This window comes from Cebus imitator, unplaced genomic scaffold (genome assembly GCF_001604975.1).
Source record: "Cebus imitator isolate Cc_AM_T3 unplaced genomic scaffold, Cebus_imitator-1.0 Scaffold158, whole genome shotgun sequence".
Lineage (NCBI taxonomy): Eukaryota > Metazoa > Chordata > Mammalia > Primates > Cebidae > Cebus > Cebus imitator.
Window position 1 is genome coordinate 4378884 of NW_016107473.1, and position 19655 is coordinate 4398538.

General features: G+C 40.5%; 1 protein-coding gene across 3 annotated transcripts in view; it reads left to right on the top strand.

Moving 5' to 3' along the window:
* The window catches only part of CLDN10 (claudin 10), a 167823-nt gene extending 150215 nt beyond the window's left edge, over positions 1-17608 (top strand). For all 3 annotated transcript variants that reach the window (XM_017543573.2, XM_037743902.1, XM_017543572.1), the window contains exons 2-5: positions 3058-3219; positions 3308-3389; positions 16574-16681; positions 17275-17608. In XM_017543573.2, coding sequence (XP_017399062.1) covers positions 3058-3219; positions 3308-3389; positions 16574-16681; positions 17275-17389 — 467 coding nt within the window. In that variant the 3' untranslated portion in view covers positions 17390-17608. The remainder of the gene's footprint in view (positions 1-3057; positions 3220-3307; positions 3390-16573; positions 16682-17274) is intronic.
* The last annotated feature ends 2047 nt before the right edge of the window (positions 17609-19655 follow it).

Sequence of the window (19655 nt, forward strand, 5' to 3'; positions counted from 1 at the left end):
CGAGACGGGGGTTTCACTGTGTTGGCCAGGATGGTCTCGATCTCCTGACCTCGTGATCCGCCCGCCTTGGCCTCCCAAAGTGCTGGGATTACAGGTGTGAGCCACCGTGCCTGGTGTAAATTGCCGCCTTTGTGCATGCCCCAAATTAGGAAGTTATTGCTACTGTCCATGCTGGAGAAAGGTACCTCACCTTCCAAATCCGGGTTCTGGTTGGCACAAAAGAAGGACCTGACCAGATCAGAATCTGCCCTGCCCACCTCTCCTCTCGTGCTTGTGTCAAGAGACCAAAGCGGGTCCTGCTGCCAGTACCAAGGCTGGGATGGGACACCTCAGAGTGAGAAACTCGGGGAAAAATGTTATGAGTGGTGATTACATAGAGTTTAAAGACTACTGTTATTTTCCCTGTCATATTAAGAGTCGAATGGGTATGCCTGGGATTCTACCCACTGTTTATCATCTGGGAAATGCATTCCACATTCTAAATGACCAGATGATAGAATTTAACCTTTGGTAAATTCCCAACAACTTGCATTTTCTGTTAACAAAGCATGGAAGATAACTAAAGGAAACGCAAATTATGGTGCATGCTAATGTTTTCTAGGAGCATATATAAATAGATGAGGCCCCATTTTTTGTTTATTTAATGACTGCAGTCGGAGTCAGCTATAAAACCGCCAAACCATAGATTAAAATGAATTTCACAAAAAGAATGAAGCCACACTGTTCCAGTTGCCCTGGTGGGAAGTGATGAACCAGTTATCCTCGCAGGCTCTGTTGAATCTTGTGAGGGACTGACAGGCTTCCTCTCCCTGTCTTGCCTCTACCTGCTGTCTGGGCTCTGGCTGGGGAGCTTGAGGACTGAAGTTTAAAATAGAACTGCTTCAGCACTTGGCAGCAGAGACCCAAATAGCCCTGCAGCACAGTAATTGCTATGAAAGAAGCCTCCATTATCCTGTTTTGCTAAAATAAATTTGCTTGCTGTTTTTGATAGCCACAGTGTTGGTGAAATGGCTTTTTGTGTGGAAATAGTTCACACTACACAAGAGAAGGTCATTGTCCTTGCAGTCTGCATTTGTGAGAGGCTAAAGTGTTTACAATTAAGTACAGCAGCTCCAGTTTGCTCTTCAAAAATGGGTCCAAGGAATTGGAGTAAAACTTCAATTTCATTCTTTTCCAAAGAAACACAGGCTGGGGCCAGGTTCGGCGGCTCGTGCCTGTAATCCCACCATTTTGGAGATCAAGACAAGAGGATTGCTTGAAGCCAGGAATTCTAGACTAATCTGGGCAATATAGCAAGACTCTGTCTCTTGAAAAACTTTAAAAATTAGCCACAGGTGGTGTCAAGTGCCTATGGTTTCAGCTATTTAGAAGGCTGAAGCAGGAGGATCTCTTGAACCCAGGAATTTGAGGCTGCAGTGAGCTATAATTGTGCCGCTGCACACCAGCCTGGGTGACAAAAGTGAGATCCTGTCTTAGAAAAACAAAAGAAAAAAGAAACATGGACTGGAGGCCATTAGTATTTATTCCCTAAATTCATGATTATCGTGGTCTTGGAATTATTATTTATTATGGCTTTGCTTGAACACCAATAATAAATAACTTGTATCTTGGCACATAAGAGGTTTTTTCTAGTTAAAAAGTTTAATTCCAAGTGTAAACCTGGTGTAGGTATATATGTTCATTTGCTTAGCAAATATTTACTTACACCCAGTATGTGCTACTATTACTATTTTAGATTGAAATATGGCATTGTTTCAGGCTGAAATGAAAATGGTTTATGTGGTAAAAGTTTATTAGTTTAAACCCTGTTAATGTAAAAACCTGGAAAAAAGCCACACTGAAGTTTACACTCTACCCTGACTATGCAAGTAAAAATATGTGACCAAGAAAACGAACAGCGCAGGAAGGATGAACAAATGAACTGACAGAACATACTTTTTAGGGTACTTTTTTTTTGTGGGACGGAGTCTTGCTCTGTTGTCCAGGTTGGTGGAGTGCAGTGGCACAATCTCGGTTCACTGCAACCTCTGCCACCCCAGGCTCAAGCAGTTCTCCTGCCTCAGCTTCCCAAGTAGCTGGGACTACAGGCGTGTGCCACCACGCCCAGCAAATTTTTGTATTTTTAGTAGAGATGAGGATTCACCATATTGGCCAGGATGGTCTTGATCTCTTGACCTTGTGATCCTCCTGCCTCAGCTAAATTTTGTATTTTTAGTAGAGACGGGGTTTCACCATGTTGGCCAGGATGGTCTCGATCTCTTGACCTTGTGATCTGCCTGCCTCGGCCTCCCAAAGTGCTGGGATTACAGGCGTAATCCACTGCACCCGGCCACTTTTTAGGTTACTTTAAAGGTGTTCATTCATTTGCAGGAGAACAGTTGATTTAATCACTATAAATTACTCTTTTACAAAACAGTGCTTTTTAAAACCCAGTTTTATTATATATGCCCTGAAAACAATAGTACTTCACTAAGATATTTCCTGGCTTAGACCCCCCATGGTTCATGATGATACTCCAGTTAGTCTCCTATTAATAAGCTTTCACTAGTATTGGGAGGTTTGACTCTTTGGAGTTCTTTCTGCTGCCCAATTATAAATCTTATAATTTGATAATGTCAAAACCATTAAAATACCCTTTTAAGGTCCAATGAGCAGAGGAGCTAGAGAGTTCTAATGGTGCATTTCACAGTGAAAGGCAATGTTATATGGAATTTGTAGTCTGATTTGGGATGGAATCCATGTCTGCCACTTTCGAACTCACCTCTGGTAAGTCACATAACCTTGGTGTGCCTCAGTTTCCTCATCAGTGAATATGGGAATGATAACACTCAGAGATCTATCCTGAGGATTGCACATTAACCGCACTTCACAGCGTGAAAACTACAACAGGCACTTCCGGTAGATTAACTTGCTTTCCTTTCTTGCTTGTCTTGCCACGTTTTCACCATTACAGTTATCTTTTTGGAAAACAACCATCCAGAATGACAACGTAAATGAGGATTTCTTCCTGGACAGCCACACGCTTTATGTAACATAAATGACCTACTCTAATTGCAGGTTATATCCAGGCATGTAGAGGACTTATGATCGCTGCTGTCAGCCTGGGCTTCTTTGGTTCCATATTTGCACTCTTTGGAATGAAGTGTACCAAAGTTGGAGGCTCCGATAAAGCCAAAGCTAAGATTGCTTGTTTGGCCGGGATTGTGTTCATACTGTCAGGTAAATAGTAACTTTCTTCCAAACAAGGTACTTGATGATGTTAATGAAATCACACTAACCATAGTGCTTTCCCTCTGATACTTGTTAGGGCTGTGCTCAATGACTGGCTGTTCCCTGTATGCAAACAAAATCACAACGGAATTCTTTGACCCCCTCTTTGTGGAGCAAAAGTAAGTACTCTTCTCAGTTTGTTTCTAGCTCACAGGAAATGTATATAAATTAATAATTTCAACTAAGAGACATGAATTTCCTATATGGCTTTTGAAAGTGAGACATACTGATAAATGGTAACCGATGACATCATTCAAGATTAAATGTGTAATGTGCCACATAGGCAAAAGATGCATTTAATTACTTTGCTAGTGTTATGGTGTCTTGTCTCTAAATAGTTCAAGACATCAAATTTAGAACTATAAGCTTCATCATCTCTGCTTTACGTCATAAAATTGAGGTCAAGTAAAGTGAAAGTGTCAGACAGGGAGAAAAGAATGATGCAGTGTGAGAATAGAAAATTAAAAGCTCGGGCCGGGCGCGGTGGCTCAAGCCTGTAATCCCAGCACTTTGGGAGGCCGAGGCGGGTGGATCACGAGGTCAAGAGATCGAGACCATCCTGGTCAACATGGTGAAACCCCGTCTCTACTAAAAATACAAAAAATTAGCTGGGCATGGTGGCACGTGCCTGTAATCCCAGCTACTCAGGAGGCTGAGGCAGGAGAATTGCCTGAACCCAGGAGGCGGAGGTTGCGGTGAGCCGAGATCGCGCCATTGCACTCCAGCCTGGGTAACAAGAGCGAAACTCTGTCTCAAAAAAAAAAAAAAAAGAAAAGAAAATTAAAAGCTGTCCTTGATTGTTGTCTACTCAAAATTATATTTGCCAGATGCTAGTTTCTGGGTGTTTTAAATTTGCTCTGTTAACTACTGTCTTAACAAGCTTCACCTAATAAGCCTTTATAAGGAAACTGTACATGATGCAAGGTTTTAAAAAATGCTGTAGGAGGACAGTGGCTTTACCCAGATGTGGCTGGTCTGTGTTGCAGATGAATGCTTTGGAATTAACAGATTGGTTTGCTTGTTGGTGTTGTTTTTAAACTATTGGCTGTTGCTTTTCATAGTTTTCCTAGACTTATTTCTTTGGATTGGGAAAACCCCAGGGATACCAAATCAGAATTAATATTTTAAATATTTTGACTTATCAGAGACTGTATCTACCTCCCTCTTTAGGAAGCCGCACGTATATATGTGTGCATTGCTGTCAGGGAGGCTGGAATTTTATTTTAGACATCAGGTCAAATATTGTAGAATTTTTAAGAAGCGTATTACTGAAGTGGTCAGCTGGGCTTTGCTGGTGGTTTTTTTCTTTCTGGTGGTTTTAGGAATCTTCAGGAAATTGATTTTCTAGTTCTGTCTTAAGTGTGGCTTATGCATAAATAGTAAATGCTTACATCATGAAATACAATGAAAATAATAGCCCAAGTTGAGTCCCTACCAGGTGCCAACCAGAGCATGGCAAATATTATTTTATTATGTTATTTTATTTTATTCTTGCAATAACCTTATGAAGTAGGTCCTCTTGGTTTTTTTTTTTTTTTAATGGAGGAAAGAGGCCAAGTAATGTGTTCAGGGGAAGTTGGACCAAACAAGTAGGCTGGTTGAACAGTCAATTAAATCAGGCAGTTGAACCTCAGAACACTGGCTCTTAAAATGAATGATTTGTAATATTCCATTATTTTGTAATTTTGTGAAATATGCTGCATATACTGTTTAAGGGGAAACATTTTAATGATATTTAAATAAAATATTGTATTTAAATGATATAGTTTTGTTTTAGGATTTGATATCATAAATATGCAACAAACCTTTATTTCTCATGGTTTATTTTATTCAACACATCGCTGACTTTTGTGTATTATCTTTTCTATGTTACTGTTTTTATTTTCCTGACAATTGTTAAGGATATCCTTGTTTATATCTTAAAAATCAGTGGAATCTTTCCTCAAATGATCAAGGTTAATTCGTATACAAACAATAACTTTTTTTTTTTTTTTTTTTTTTTTTTTTTTTTTTTTTTTTTTTTTTTTTTTTTTTTTTTTTTTTTTTTTTTTTTTTTTTATTTTTTTTTTTTTTTTTTTTTTTTTTTTTTTTTTTTTTGAGACGGAGTTTCGCTCTTTGTAACCCAGGCTGGAGTGCAATGGCGCGATCTCGGCTCACCGCAACCTCCGCCTCCTGGGTTCAGGCAATTCTCCTGCCTCAACCTCCTGAGTCGCTGGGATTACAGGCACGCGCCACCATGACCAGCTGATTTTTTTGTATTTTTAGTAGAGACGGGGTTTCACCATGTTGACCAGGATGGTCTCGATCTCTTGACCTCGTGATCCACCCACCTCAGCCTCCCTCAGTGCTGGGATTACAGGCTTGAGCCACCGCGCCCGGCCACAAACAATAACTTAAAGCTATCTTTGTGTGACTGTTTTCCGTACTTGCTGCAGCTCAGTCAGTCACCTAATTCGGTTTAGTGCCATTGGAATTTCGTATTCTCTTTTCAGATTTTGGTTAAACTCAGTTCAGTCATTAGGTGCTATGAGAGGTTTTCCTCTTTTTCAAATTCTTATTGGTACATTGAGCTATTCCATTCTCATTGTAGTTTGGCATTTCTCTTTCTATCTCTGCCCACTCTCTCTCTTTCAGTCTGTATTCTGTATGTAAAACAAATAATAGTACTCCTCTGATAGAATTGCTGTGAAAGTTGAAAGGAGATATATGGGATGTGGAGGATGCCACTATAGGAATGCTCTGACTATTCATTGGTGTCTTAATCAACTGGCATGAGAATTAAGTTCCTTGAGGTCAGAAAACATCTGTACAACTCTGTCTTCTTTGCCTAGCACAGTACCTAGAAGTGAAATTCTTAATCTGTAGACCTAGTCCTTTCAGAATTAACAGAGAAGCTTCCCATTGTCTCAGTGGATAGAGGGAGCCTCCCAGAGGATGGAGCAAGAAGGCTCTCTTCTTCCCATTATTATCATACATTAATCTTACAAAAACTAGCTCCACTAAATACCGTCTCTCCCTGCAGGAGTGTGTGGATTTGGGCCCTTAGGAAGCAGAGTGAGAGACAGCTATTTGCCACATGTTCCAGTTTAAATTTCTGGTGAGCAAATACTTGCTCTCCAATACCTAAACCCTAAAACTTTGGAAAATAGTTTAGACCTCAGAGCATGATTTTGTTGTTCTTGCTTTGCTGCTGCTGCTGTTGTTTTTCTTCAGATTTGTATGTTGTATTAACTGGATCTTCTTTGTAGATTTCCAGGACAACTCTATATAAGGCACATCTTGGTTGCCCAGGTTAGGAAAACACAACTAAAGCTCATGAACCAAGTTCCTGCTACATTCCTGCTATGTGCAAGGAACTCAACGGGAGCTTTGTTGATGAGAAAAAATGAGTGCCTTCTAGCATGGAGCTGGAGTAAAGATTGCAGCAGGCACGCGGCAGGCAGTATGGCACTCTGTGTTCAGTGGCTAGTCCCTCTAAATGCCCTTCCTTTCCCACCGTGTATCTGGGAAGATTTTTCTTCCAAGCTACAATCATTTGACAGAATTGCAATCTGTAAAGAGTTTCATTGTGTTCTGCTATTTCCCCATTTTTCCTTTCTGTTTGCTTGCTTTCATTCGATTTCATTTCATTTTATGATTATGTTTGCTGACTCCCGCATGAGCTCTTGTGAAGCCTTGAAAACTGTTTTTCAACCTTTCCCTTTAGGCTGTGTCAAGCCGACCTCCTCCTTTTTATTAAAATGAAACCTAACAAATTAAAAAAAATCTCCTACAAGCTTGTAGTAATAGGTACTCCTTAGCATGATTCACCATACCAGGATGTTGAAATGTCATTACGTTATTCACACCATTGTTTTGTTGTCCAGTCCACTAACTTTCTGAATGTCCTGCTTTGTTGCCTTAGAGAAACTATTCCAAATAAGAATTGATTAACATTAAGAAACTTTTCAAATCATGCAAAGTGACACCATTTAATCAATGGCTCTGGTTGAGGAAATAGAACAGAATTGTCCTAGACTTAGACTTATTTTTTCTTAGATGAGATTTACCATTAATATTTTGGACCAGATATTCTCTATTCTGGTGTTGGGGTCTTATCCTCTAGGCTTTTTTATTTCCAGACTTTTCAAAATCACATTGCACTTCTCATTCCTGGCATTTGTTTGGTTTCTACTTTAGGATTTAAGCTTAAGTAGGCAAAATCTTTTCACCATTGTGGCTATTTAGTAGTTAGAAATAAACAACTACCTACTTTCAGACAAATTCTCTCATTCTTGTCAAGTTGAATGGACAGTAGACAATGTAAGAAGTACATTTCCAGATTATACAGATTTTCCTGAGTGAGATTGAAAAGAATATTGACCTCACTGGGTGACCTTGTCGAGATATTTAATTTCTCTCTTCTGTACTTATTATAATTTAATACATTATGAATATTTGTTTATTTAAGTTTGTTCCATTCATGAGGTTGTTTGGAGGATGAACTAATGTTGATCTCATAGATTCTTAGATAGGAGATTCTAGATAAGTGCCAAGTGGTAAGAACAAAACAGAGTTCAACTGTTAAATATTAAGAAAATGTTATTCAGTGGTTTCAGCTTGTTCAGAAGTAGCGTAGGCCACCTCAGATCACCAGAATTACTTTGATATGCTTTTATTGTGCTAGAATGACTTAAAACTCTGCGTGGGGACTAAATATTTGTTGCTTACTTATGTTTTTGTTTTTTGTTTTTTTTGACACGGAGTTTCGCTCGTTACCCAGGCTGGAGTGCAATGGCGCGATCTCGGCTCACCGCAACCTCCGCCTCCTGGGTTCAGGCAATTCTCCTGCCTCGGCCTCCTGAGTAGCTGGGATTACAGGCACGCGCCACCATGCCCAGCTGATTTTTTGTATTTTTAGTAGAGATGGGGTTTCACCATGTTGACCAGGATGGTCTCGATCTCTTGACCTCGTGATCCACCCGCCTCGGCCTCCCAAAGTGCTGGGATTACAGGCGTGAGTCACCGCACCCGGCCCGCTTACTTATGTTTTTACTGACCAGTTTGTATCATGATTTCTGCCGGTGTGCCCTGCTTTCTGGTAATTCAGCTCTTACTCCCATTGCTCCTCTCCTTTTCACATCCTGGCTAACCTCTGATCAGCCTTCAGGACCTGCATTCTGGGTGGGGTGTCCCTGTTTTGGGTGCTCCCTTTTCCACCTCATGCTTCCTTCCATCCTAACCCTACTGGGTGGTTTGCACCTGCTTGTTTATTGGCTGCTCTTCTAAACAAAGCCATCAGCATCTAAAAGTCAAAACCACGCATTGCGCGCTTTGGAATCTCTTGTAGCTGACCTAAGCTCCATGACCCTTAAGCAAGGATGGTAAATCTGCAGTAGCGTAGGACTGTCTGCCCATCTGCATCTCTCCTAGAATAGTAAAAAGGAATGTGCTTGTGGTGACCGCCTAAAGGAACAGGGAGAGGCAGCATGGCACTCTGTTCAAGAATAAGGACTCTGGATCCAGGCCACTGAGAGTAAAACCTCGCTCTGCTACTTTCTAGCTGTGTAACCCTGAAGAAGTTACTTATCCTTTCTGTACCTGGTGTCCCTCATCAGTAGAATGGGGATAATACATACTAGGAGGTTGTTGTAAGGATGAAATGAGATAGTACACTTCAACTGTTTAGAATCATGCTAGTACATAGTAAACACTTACTTACTAAATGCTAGCTACTATTTTTAGGGATGCTGACCCTAATGCAGAGTATATTAATGTATAGTACATTACCTTATTTAGTCTGTTAAGGTTAGCTACAGAGAAATCTATGTTGAAATGTTGGAAACCTAGTAGAAGAGATAATTGTTTTAAGACACTTGGCTCTGAAGTAGAAGGCACGAAGCATGAAAGCATAAGGCTTGGCTGCGTGTGGTGGCTCATGCCTGTAATCCTAGCACTTTGGAAGTCCAAGGCAGGTGGATCATTTGAGGTCCGGAGTTCAAGACCAGACTGGCCAACATAGTGAAACCCCAACTCTACTAAAAATGCAAAAAAGAGCTGGGTGTGGTGGTGGGTGCTTGTAATCCCAGCTATTCAAGAGGCTGAGACAGGAGAATCACTTGAACCCAGCGGGTGGAGGTTGCAGTGAGCCAATTTGCACCACTGCACTCCAGCCTGGGTGACAGAGTGAGTGAGACTCTGCCTCAATCAATCGATCAATCAATCAATCAATAAAGGCATGTGTAATTTAAAAATTACTGGTTGTCTCTGTTATAGCATTGAGTTAGATATAAGTAATCATTTAAGGTTGTCAACTGGATCAATACTCTTGGTTCAATTCTAAAATGTGTTCAGACTGAATGAAATGTCAGATACGCTTTTGATTGACCCAGGCTGCTTTTGTTGCAAGCCCGTCTGTATGTTTTTACTTCAGCACAAAGCCATGTATACCCACATCCACACACGGATTCTTGACACATGTTTAGCAGTACTGGCAATGTCCTAAGGCATCTCAGGGCAGTATTTGTTATTTTAGGAATTTCCCACCTTGAAGCACAGTCTTCTCTGTGATGCCAGTTTATTCAGACTTCAAAGTTTGCATGTAGACCTGTTATTGTGACTACTGTGAGTATTGTCTCGGCGCCTCATTTCTCACGTAAGATCAAGGCCAAGCAAACTCCCCCCACACACCAATAGAGATTAATGGCATGGATGGTGCTGAGCAACAGATTTGGTTTTGAATTGAACTGTGTGACTCTGGGAACATGAGATGTTCCTTTTACAGTTTACTTTGGCTAACATTAGATTTAGTCCTACGGTGGATGGTTTTTAAATTTCTGTGAATAGTTTGCAGGAATTAGAACTCCTATGTAGACACTCACTGATCACTTTACACACTGTTAGGCAGGTGGCAGAGAGGTGAAGAGTCAGGTTTTAGAGTTTGACTCTGCTGCGATCCTGGCTCCGGCCCTGGCTCTGGCCCTGGCCCTGGCCTTGGCCCTTGCTCTAGCTCTCCTGTGATCTTAGGTAGGATGCAGTGGCCTTGACTGGATAACAGAGATAGTATTTCCTGTTCTGAATGTTAGAGGGTTAAAGAAAATAACATATTGGGGAAATATTGGTCTAAAGATAGGAAATTTCCATTAGATAGGAGGAATAAAATATGTACATAATTAAATATACATACATATGTGTAGACCAGTTTTATATCTATTTATAAATTTATTTCAGCATTCCTGATTGCCTAAATATATTTCCTGAATTTACCTTTGGGCAATTTGTAATGTATTAGGTGGGTGCAAAAGTAATTGCAGTTTTTGTCATTACTTTTAATAGCAAAAACCTGAATTACTTTTTTCACAGACCTAATATTTTTGCTTCCCTAATTAGTTACTGAGCTAAATAAAATCCTTGAGACATGTTCATTTTAGAAAATAAAAAGAAAACATCTATAAAGCATCCACCACAGTGACACATGGTAGGTAATCAATAAATGCTACCTGTTATTAAAATATACAATTTATAGAATTCTGAACTACCCTAATGAAAATCATAGTGCATGGAAGGATAATGGGTATGTGTCTGTTATAATCTAGCCACAGAAAAGCAGTTTTTTGTATAGGTACCCCCTCCTAGATGTCTTTATTTTGAGTTTCCTAAATATGACTTCTCTATGAAGTTTCCATATATAAGTAGACACTTATAATTTAAATTATTCCATCCCACTTTAGCCACCATTTGGGAGGCACCTGCTGCTATTTTTCAAGTCTTGTTGGATCCTTGAGTAGGAAGTCCTCTGGCATCTGCCAGACTGTAGGAGAGAACCCAGCAGAGGGGGAGGCTGAGAGTCTCATAAAGGAGGCTGGACCATGGCAGCCTCAGAGAGATACACAGGGTGAGTGGGCACCCCACATAACTGGGGCCCCAAAAGAATGAGGTATATTTTGGGGAAATGCAGATAATTGCTTTAGAATACTTATTTGTATAAAAATAAAATCAATTCATGCAGTTATATAGATTTTGGATTGCATTTAATGTAAGACGATGCATTGAAGAAAAAGTTTTATGTTAGACCAATAGAATTCAATTTTGAAATGTTAACTTTGATAATACATGAGTGTACTTTCTGGATTTTAAACTCTTTTTTAAAAACTTATGTAGTTGTTTTAAGGTAATTGGAAAATGTCTTTTGGCTGTTCCTACTCTTGATGAAAATGAGGAGCAGGACAGTATGTTTGCAAAAAACACAGTATTGAAGGATGGCAAAAGACCTGGGTCCTAGCTCTGTGACCATCTGCAAGGTCACTTCACTTCTCTGGGGATCTAAAAAGGATGAGGTGCTTTTGTTTGTTAAAACCAATCTTGTTTTGCTTTGGGAGGGGCTGCACTTTCCTTTTTCAGCTCCAACATGCCCTGATTTTAATTGGCATCCTCACCTCTTTTTGTACCAGATGAAAAGGCAGCCCAAGGGCATTCAGAAAAAAATTCCATGCCCTGAAGCTCTTGAGCCACTTAGAATTTAATGAGCCAAGGAGGGAGAAAACTCCCATCTTTCTGAAATGACACTAAAAATATGCTGCACTGATTGGTTTTTTTATGTTTATAAAGTCTTTTACTTAGCTAAAGTGTACATAAAAGGATGATGGTGCCAATTAAGACTTTCATTTTGGAATCACAGTTATGGGTTTTAAATCCTGGGTCTACTATTTACTTAGCTGAGACATGAAAGAACAAGTCATTTAATCTCCCAAAGCTTTAGTTTCCTCATTTGTAAAATGAGGATAGTAATACCTATTTCCCAGATTTTTGATGAAGATTGAATATGGTAGTGTTTATTAAAAAAAAAAAAATCTTAGAACAGAAAGGTCCTAGTACAATGACCTGACAGTAACAGTAGCTATTGTTAGCATGGACACTGACTTGAACCACTTATGAGTGTATTTGGGAGCACTGTGGTAATGTTTACCTTGCAAAAACATGCTCTTGTAATTCTATTATTTCATCACACTTTACTGTAATTATTGGTTTAATGTCTGACTATCCCCACTAGACTATCCAATCTGGATCTGTGAGCCAGAGCCATGTCCCTCTTATCTGCCCTGAGCACCTGATTAGCACAATACCTGGCGTGCCATTTCTGTAGAGGTAACTAGAGGAGGCTCTACCAGCTCCCCATGGATGGCAAACCTAAATTAGAATAGGGATTGGGGTGCCAGGAAGACAAAAGTAGGAGGTGAAAACAAGAGTTGTTCAGCATTCCATTTCCTTAGGATTACTCTAAAGGCATGGCTAAAATATGAACTGATGTATGAAACACATCAGAATGAAGGTCTGCAGCTGCGGTGTAGCCGCTCAACAGGAAATGAGAGCCATGGGCAACAGCTTACGGTACCACATACAGCTGGGTGGAGAATCTTCACCTTAGATCCTTATGGTTTCCTTTTTGGGAAAATTATGTGTGGTTATCTGTGATTTAATTTCTGTTAGAAGTAAATTTGTTCCCCATTCCTCGGTTCTAAAGTCACTCAGTAACTTTATTAAAGTATAATACATACAGTTTTTGATTAGTCCATCAACCAAGATCCTCTAAAAACAACGTTTTCCTTCGTAAGTGGAAGTTAAACATCCTCAACCTGCAAGTCATGGATATGGATCGGTCCAATGTCATGTAGATTTGCAACCTTTCAGAATAATGAAGAAACTTTGGTGTTGGTCATAAAGAGGGCACACTCTGAGAAGGGAGGCTGGCTGAGGGCCAGGAGGATATTGCTCATGAAAGACCTGCAACAGAGAATCTGAAATTTGGATAATCTTACCAAGGTGTTGAAACCAGCTTCTTAGTGTTACCAAAAAGGAAGAAAGATTTCCAGACAGAGACTAAGTAAGTCTCCTAATCAATGTGAAAGACTATGTGCCTTGGGAACAAACTGGAGTGGAAATTACGTTAATCTCTTTCTCAATCCTGGCTTTCAATAACACACATCAGTTTTTGCCAGATATACACTGAGAGCTGTGAATTGAAGTCACTGTTAAGTTTGTGAGATGTGTCTTTCAACAGATGGAAGGAAAAGACTCTAAAAGAGATAGAGTATGTCACAAGAGCCTTCACATCCAAATTGTTAAAAAAAAAATACTTGGGTAGACATGTGGTTTCTGAAATCATCTCTAAATTGATACCATTAAATGTTGTTCTCTGACATAATTCACCCTGAAATTCAAATGGAAATGATTTTTTCCTTAGAATAGAGTCAATATGTAGTGACTTAAGATATTTTTTTAAAAAGGCTCACGCCTGTAATCTACACACTTTGGGAGACCGAGGTGGGTGGATCAGCTGAGGTCAGGAGTTCGAGACCAGCCTGACCAACATGGTGAAGCCCCGTCTTTACTAAAAATACAAAAATTAGCTGTGCATGGTAGTGCACACCTATAATCCCAGGTACTCATGGGGCTGAGGCAGGGGAATCGTCTGAACCCAGAGGTGGAGGTTGCAGTGAGCTAAGATTGCACCATTGAACTCCAGTCTGGGTGGCACAGTGAGACTCCATCTCACAAAAAAAAAAAAACATAAAAAGGATATATTTTAAAAAGGTATTAGAAAGTTATTAATATAAGCCAAACTCATGATTCTTGAATTCCTCCAGAAAGTTTCAATATGATTTAAATTAACGTAGACCCAATTCGTCATCTGCCTGGGTAATTTATCCTGTGATTTGTAGCAACACTGTGTCTATGTTTGTAATGTTTCTTTCAGTGAACTCATTGTGCCAAGCTATGCTTATGATTTCTATCATCTTCATGCCAACTGGCCACTACTATTAATAATTAGAGGAGATTTGTTTATAATTAATGATGGTATCTGGCACTGGCATTCTATTTTAGTGAAGCTCAATATTTTCAGAAAAATGTCAGACCATGTTTCCATGGCATATTTACACCAAGAGTAATATTAAGCTATAGTTTCAGGAGAGAAGATAGATAGAGAAAAGAAAGTGTCATACAATTATAATCATTCCATAATAGTGTACTTCATGCAGAATTTTTCAGTAGTGCGCATTCATTTAGTTGTCAGCAGTAGAAAGACTGCCAACACACAGATCTGATGCCATCTTCTAGGATTTCCAGGTGTTTCAGAGGCCAAATGACGTGCACCTCCAGTTTGGCAGGCACGCTGTTTGTTGTCTGTGCATAATCTCATTAAAACAACATAAAAGCAGGACTGACTGCAGAAATCCAGGGCATCTTTCTAGATGTGTAACACAGTATTTAATGAAAGTATCTTTTCTGAAACTCCCAGGTCAACACTCCTGATCTGGCCAACTCTTCTTTTTCACCTGTGCACTTCCCTACTCAGTCCTTGTGTGTGTGTGTGTGTGTGTGTGTGTCTGTGTGTGTGTGTGTGTGTGTGTGTGTACGCACGCATGCGCGTGAAGACTGAAGGTTTTTCCCCCCACTACACCAACCCTCTGTCTCTGCCATTGCCCCTTAAGGGAACCTGCTGAAGTTTCTGGGATGCCAAAGCAGTTAGTGCTCCAGAGCAGGAGGAGGGGCTTCCCCCTAGTTGTTCTGTCACAGCTGTTCCTTGCCCCATCAATCACCCTGATGTCCCAGGAAAGGCAACACAAGAGTGAGTAAAGAAAGGGTCACAGAGCAGCATTTACTGTACACGCACATAACTCAATCCCAATTAAAAATGCACAACTGAATCGCATGTCCCTGATAGATGTATGTGTCTTAAAATCTTGAGGATCACTAAAATAGGATGCCAGTGCCAAGTACCATGCATGGTTGATTAAACGCACACTCTGCGTCCTGCTTCCCTGACTAGTGACGGGCCCACTCTGTTACATCACTCTGCCTGCAACTCAGACCACACCAGAAAGCCTTCCCATGTGCAGAGCCAGAGTTCACATATAGTGATGCCGCAAGTAGAAGGGTGTGCATCAAGGCTCAGGAAGACCCCAGGCAGCACTTTGTGGCCTCAATCTGATACCAAAGCCTGGCCTTGGCCCTTGAACTTGGCTCCCCTGCACCCTGCGGAAGGAACCCAACCTTGCGCCCTGTCTTGCCTTCCCCTGACCTCTTACTCTCCTTGCCTCATCTCCTCTATGGATTCTGTGTGATCAAAACAGACCCTCTGACTCTGGCTTTATAAAGCACCTAGATTTATTTTGCCTTGCAATGGAAGTTTATGGGACCCAAATGAGAGACTCTTTATAAAAACAAAAACCCAAAACCAACCTATTCTTCAGATAAACAAACATGAGAACACACACAGTCCCTGACATTTGAGTGTTCTTTTCTTTTCTTTTTTCGAGATAGAGTCTTGCTCTGTCGCCCAGACTGGAGTGCAATGGTGTGATCTGGGCTCACTGCAACCTCCACCCCCTGGGTTCAATCAATTCTCCCACCTCAGCCTCCCAAGCAGCTGGGACTACAGGCACCTGCCATCAGGCCCAGCTAATTTTTGTATTTTTGTAGAGATGTGGTTTCACCATGTTGGCCAGGCTGGTCTTTAACTCCTGACCTCAGGTGATCCTCCCACTCGGCCTCCCAAAGTGCTGGGATTACAGGCGTGAGCCACCACGCCTGGCCTTGGTGTACTTTTCTCATTTCTTATTCTCTGGGTGACACACCTTCCCTAAAGGGATTTCCTAGTCCACTACTGCAGGTGATCTTTTTTTTTGTTCTCAGTAGCAGTGTTCATGCCTTTGTTTTATGGCCTTCCCAGGGGAAGGACTCTCTCATTTATCTTTGCATCTGCTCCTGCTGCGGTCATTAGCAAAGCACTGTGACTTGCCATCTGGCAGATGCTTAATAGCAATTTATCACTAAATGATAGCTATTGATTCATCTCCCCACTAGACTGCAGTGATTAGTGACAATTTGCACATAGCAGGTGCTCAACAAACTTTTACTAAATTGAACTAACATGAAAGCAAAAGCTACCTTTCATTTTCTAACTTGGTCTGCCTAAATGATTTGTCCTGCAAGCAGAATAAAGAAACCTTGGCAAGGTTAAAGCAGAGTGCAGAGGAAAGGTGCTGGCTGAGTCAGGAGACCCTGGCTGTGACCACTTTTCCTTTGACCTTACCCCCGTGGATGCCCTCATTTCCTTTCAGGATGTTGGGGTGGTTTCATGGTTATAAAAACACTTTGGGGAGAGTTTACAGCATTTTACAGACACAAGGTGTTATTATTTCCTTTACAATTTCCAATAGCAAAAAAACATAATGAGCATTTAGTAAATGTTGACTAGCAGTGTTAAATACTGTTTACTCCCCAAATAAGTGAGCTGTAATACTTGTGTAATGCTTTCTCACAGGTATGAATTAGGAGCCGCTCTGTTTATTGGATGGGCAGGAGCCTCACTGTGCATAATTGGTGGTATCATATTTTGCTTTTCAATATCTGACAACAACAAAACACCCAGGTATGAAAAAGAGACAAAAATGACCTGTTAAAAAGTAGAATGCTATTCTAAATCATTACATGTGGGACAAATAGTTCATGTGATTCTTAGAAACTTCCAAAACCCAGGACTGCAACATTGGCAGTACGGTTCATTTTTAAAAAGCTTTACCATTATTATATTCCAAAGCAAATTCTGTCAGTAGAAATAAGGGTCTGAATATGAGGACATGTTCTTCCCTTCGGCCTCATCAACATAGTTTTCCTCTAGGTAGGCAGGAATGTTGATGGCCTCTACTAAGTCTCCTAGGTTCCAGGAAGATGAGTTTTAAAACATGGTTTTGAAAGAGAGTAACTGAACAAATGGCCAAGTCATGAGTTTCTTCTGCAGAGATTCTCCATCCTACCAGTTATTCAGAAATGATACTGAAAATACTTCTTGGGGCAAGAAGAGAGAAGAAAGCTATCTGAGAAAGAGGAAGACTTACATTTATATATGGAAGAGGAAGACTTATATTTAGATATTGCCAGAGACAGGGTTTAACAGTTCCTTCCAGCATTTTTGTTTGCCCTATGTGTAGAATAGAATCTACCAAACTATGTTTTACCTTTCAGATATGCATACAATGGGGCCACATCTGTCATGTCTTCTCGGACAAAGTATCATGGTGGAGAAGATTTTAAAACCACAAACCCTTCAAAACAGTTTGATAAAAATGCGTATGTCTAAAAGAGCTCGCTGGCAAGCTGCATCTTGAGTTTGTTATAAAAGCGAACTGTTCACAAAATGATCCCATCAAAGCCCTCCCATAATTAACACTCAAACTATTTTTAAAACATGCATTTGAAGCATTTGTTGATTGTATGGATGTAAATGTTCTTACACGGTTATATACTAATCATTTTCTGTTGTGGCTTTCTATAAAAAATAAACAGGTTATTTACAGGATTTGTAAAATGTTTTCTACGTTTATATAGAACATGAAACGCATTTAGTACCAAAGGTTCGAGAAGTATTGGTACTCTAGCCTTTTTAATCATTCATAGAAAAAAGTCTTTGTACCCACTCCTTATGTTTCTTTTCATTCATAAACAGGTATATAAGGAACAATGCCTTGGAAACAGCGGACAATCTGAGAATATTCCTCAAAAGGTGTCCAGGTTAAATGGACATGTTTCTGGCTGCATACAGGCAAATTCTAGTTTCTTACATGTGTCTGTCATGATTGAATTCATTATGACTGCTCTAAGAAGGGCTAGTGGAACCAAGATATTATTGCCCGTCATGTGGCACATCCACCTTAAGGGGCTGAGGCATCCATGGCAAAGAATGCAGAGCCCTGAGCTAGGGCATCAACAGAAGCTGAGATAGAGATATTGGTCGTGGTTAATTGTGGAGCCAATTAAAACCCATTTATATCTAGTGTTCCATTATTGGAACACTAAGCATGTGGGAGTTAATTATATCCTACTGCTAAAGGTCATTGCCAAGGTATGATTGGAAAAATTCAAAAAATTGGCCAGGTGCTTTGGCTTGCTTGTAATCCCAGCACTTTGGGACGCTGAGGCAGGTGGATCATGAGGTCAAGAGATCGAGACCATCCTGGCCAACATGGTGAAACCCCGTCTCTACTAAAAATATAAAAATTAGCGGAGCATGGTGGCATGCACCTGTAATCCCAGCTACTCGGGAGGCTAAGGCAAGAAAATTGCTTGAACCTGGGAGGTGGAGGTTGCAGTGAGCTGAGATTGTGCCACTGCACTCCACCCTGGCAACAGGGCAAGACTTTGTCTCAAAAAAAAAATTTTTTTTAAAACATTGCAACCTCAAAAAAAAATTTTAAACATTGCAACCTCAGGCATAAATGGGTTAAGGACACCTCAAGCCCACAAGGTATGTGCCTCACTCAGAACTGATGGGCTGAGGTCTAGTGTGTCTTCCAGAACCTGTTTATGGAACTAACTGGGTATAATTGAGAGCCTTGTCACTTCTAAGGACATTTAAGTTGCTCCAGGGATTTCTGAGCAAAGACACAGGTTTCTTCCTAGAGCCAGCCCTATATAACATGCCCACAAGGGCAACAGTTATCACCGTTAATACACGCCTTTCATGTCCTGTCTCACTCACTCTTCACAGGCATCCTAGGAGATACATGCGTCTTCATCCTGCATTTACAGAGAAGGAAATGAAAGCAGAGCCCTTAAGTAACTTGCCACAGTAATGTCAAAACTAGGCCTTTGAACCGAGGCAGACTAGGGTAAAATACAGTTTCGAAGTATGAATAAGGATTGATATCTGTGTTTCTTTGAGTAAGAAACTGTCTGATACGAATCACAACATGAGTAAATGTACTTTTCTGAAGTGTGAAAGACTTAAAAGGAAAATCACATTGTTTAGAGATGCTCAGTGGAAAGAAGAGGAAATGAACAAGTGTGTTAAACATTTTTTTAATTCTAAACCTTGATAATCCTTTAAAATATCTTTTGCAGAAATACAAATTAACTGAAAGACATAAAGGTCCTACAGGCCAGTGTGGGACAGGGTTGTGTGGGTGTGCATTTCAAACAAATTTGTTACTCAAAATTGAGCTGGTGAATATAATGCTTAGATTATACTGAAGAATTTAGGGATGATGGGGGATGAAGGTCTGATAAGAACCAGAAACACATTAGCTGGGCATCAGTAAGGGGCAACATAAAGGAATAGTTCTCCCCAAAAGTGAACAAACCAAATTTTATACAAATCTCGAGATACAGCCAGGCACGGTGGCTCACACCTGTAATCCCAGCACTTTGGGAGGCCAAGGCAGGTGGATCACTTGAGATGGGAGGTTTGTGGCCAGCCTGGCCAACATAGTGAAACCCCATCTCTACTAAAAATACAAAAAATTAGCCAGGCGTGGTGGTGCATGCCTGTAATCCCAGCTACTTGGGAGGCTGAGGCAGGAGAATCGCTTGAACCTGGGAGGCAGAGGTTGCAGTGAGCCAAGATTGCA